The sequence below is a fragment of the Otolemur garnettii genome, unplaced genomic scaffold (assembly GCF_000181295.1).
Source record: "Otolemur garnettii isolate 467f Iridium unplaced genomic scaffold, OtoGar3 scaffold00095, whole genome shotgun sequence".
NCBI classification, from domain to species: Eukaryota; Metazoa; Chordata; class Mammalia; order Primates; family Galagidae; genus Otolemur; species Otolemur garnettii.
Genome location: NW_003852490.1, coordinates 7,986,313 through 7,988,809, shown reverse-complemented (window position 1 = coordinate 7,988,809; position 2,497 = coordinate 7,986,313). Strand labels below are relative to the sequence as shown.

The window sequence follows — 2,497 nt, the reverse complement described above, 5'->3', positions numbered from 1 at the left end:
TGGCGCCTTAGCCACTTGAACCACAGGCACCGAGCCTTTTTTTTTTCTTTTTAGAGACAGAGTCTCACTTTGTTGCCCTCAGTAGAGTGCTGTGGCGTCACAGCTCACAGCAACCTCCAACTCCTGGGCTTAGGCAATTTTCTTAACTCAGCCTCCTGAGTAGCTGGGACTACAGTTGCCTGCCACAACACCCAGCTATTTTTTGTTGCAATTTGGCCCAGGGCTGGGTTCGAACCTGCCACCCTTTGTATATGGGGCTGGCACCCTACCCACTGAGCCACAGGAGCCGCCATGTTTTCTTAATAATATTTTCAAAGTGCAGAAGTAATTAATTTGATGAAATCCAGTTTGTTAAGTTTTTCCTCTTATGATTTACATTTTGGGGGCTCCTGATTAAGGACTATCTGCCTATCCCAAGGTTGCAAAAATTTTGTTGTATGATTTCTTCTGTAAGTATTTTCACTTTCAGCTTCTACATTAAGATCTACAGTCTATTTTGATTTAACTTTTGTGTTGGTCTGAGATGAAGATGGAGGGTCAGTTTTTTTTCAAATAGCTAATCTAGTTGTTCCACCATCATTTATGGAAAAGACTTTACTTGTTGAATCAGCCAGGTACTTTTGTTGAAAATCAATCAACCATATGTGTATGGGTCTTAAATTTTGGATTGTATTCTCTTCCATTCACTTATATGTCTGTGTTTATGCCAGTACTATTATACTTTGGCTTTATGGTAATTCTTGAAATTAAGTGCTCTTAAGTCCTCAGATTTTATTCTTTTTCAAGGTGTTTTGGCTATTCTTGAACCTCTGCCTTTCTGTATAAATTTTAGAATCAGCTCGTCAGTTTGGCATTTCTGTCATTAGTAATGAGTTATTGGTAACCTATTTTAAAACTGATCCTGTTATATGACTGAGACACAGAGTTGGGGAACTGATGTTTTAGATTAGAATTTGGAGTAGGAAGATGTGGTTTTACATCCTCATGCTGTCACATACATTAAATGTGACCTCTCATCACCTTCTTTAAGTCTCTGATTCCTGTTTTCTCATCTATACATGGGATTAGAAATGCCTCTTGCCTATGATTACTGTAGGAATAAATAAGAAAATGTGTGTAAAATTTTCTGTAGAAGGGTTCAATCAATGACAGGCCTTGTTCCCTATTATTGTTACCGTCAGTCATTCTCACGTATGGGTAGCACAGTGCAGCTCCCATTTCTACAAGGTAAACTGTCCCCAAATATGTGTTTCACATGAAAAAGCCTACTGATCATTGTGGATGTTAAATAATCTTATATGCCATTCAGTTGAGTGAATCAACTTTAATTTTTGTTCTAAATGTTTTCTTTTGTATTATGCCAGAATCTTGAGCTCAGTGATGATACTGTTCTGAATGAGATAAAGTTAGCAGATTGTGAACAGTTTCAGATGCCTGACCTGTGTGCTGAAGAGCTTGCTGTTATCCTTGGAATCTGGTAAGTTAATGCTGACTTGGTTACTTTGAACACCTTACATATTGGTTCTCTTGTGTTTGGGGAACTCTTTCTTCAAGGAGTTCCCAAGAGTTGTGGATAAATTGGGAATTTTGTAGCACTTATGAGGATTAAGAAAGAATACTTGGGAAGCCAATTAAAGGGTTAGAGATTAGGAATCTCATATGAGTTGCTATGCTCATTCTTTCCTTTATAAGCAAAATTTCTTTAGTGACCCTTAAGTAGGAATAGAGACTTTAAAAAATATTAAAGATAGGCCAGAATGACTATTTGGCCATTGATGATACTTACTTTTCAAAGGATAGAACTTTTTCTTAATACTATAGAAACTTATGTGTGGCAGACATAGTTTATTTTTTATTTTTCTGTATTGAAATAATTTCAAATTTGCAAAAATGTTTACAGGGAAATCAGTCAGTATAAAGAACTTTTGAGAATAAGTTTTTGACATAATGCCTTGTCATCCCTGAATACTTTAGTATGTATTTCCAACAAGTCAGGGTATTTTTGTACATAGCCATAGTCTAGCTATTAAAATCAGAAAATTAACATTCATACTTTACTATCATTTAATTCTCACACCCTTTTCAAATTTTGCCAGTTGTCTTGATAATCTCCTTTAGAGCAAAAGATCTAGTCTAGAATATCTACAGAGGGTGTCAAAAAATGCATATGTATTTTAAGAAAGGAAAAAATTCTATTATATTTGGAATACTCAGGTCACATTTGAGTGACTGCAATTGCAAGGTGCTCGATACAGCTTTTGGTGTTGGTATGTAGTGAGCATTACAATTTTCACACAGTCTTTCCTTTCTTACAATGTGTATACTTTTTTGGTACCTTTGGTAGGTTGCGTTTAGTTGTCATGTCTCTTCAGTCTTTGTCAATCGGGACTAGTTCCTCTGTTTTGCTTGACTTTTGTGATCTTGGCACTTGAAATTTACAAGTTAGTTATTTATTGGCTTTCCCTAAATTCAATTTTGTCTGATTTTTTTTTTTTTT

The 2,497-nt window shown here is 35.6% G+C and overlaps 1 protein-coding gene across 1 annotated transcript in view; it reads left to right on the top strand.

Moving 5' to 3' along the window:
* Positions 1-2,497, top strand: part of TTC27 (tetratricopeptide repeat domain 27) — a 175,232-nt gene that overhangs the window by 40,995 nt on the left and 131,740 nt on the right. The window contains exon 8 of the mRNA XM_003795698.1: positions 1,365-1,477. Coding sequence (XP_003795746.1) covers positions 1,365-1,477 — 113 coding nt within the window. The remainder of the gene's footprint in view (positions 1-1,364; positions 1,478-2,497) is intronic.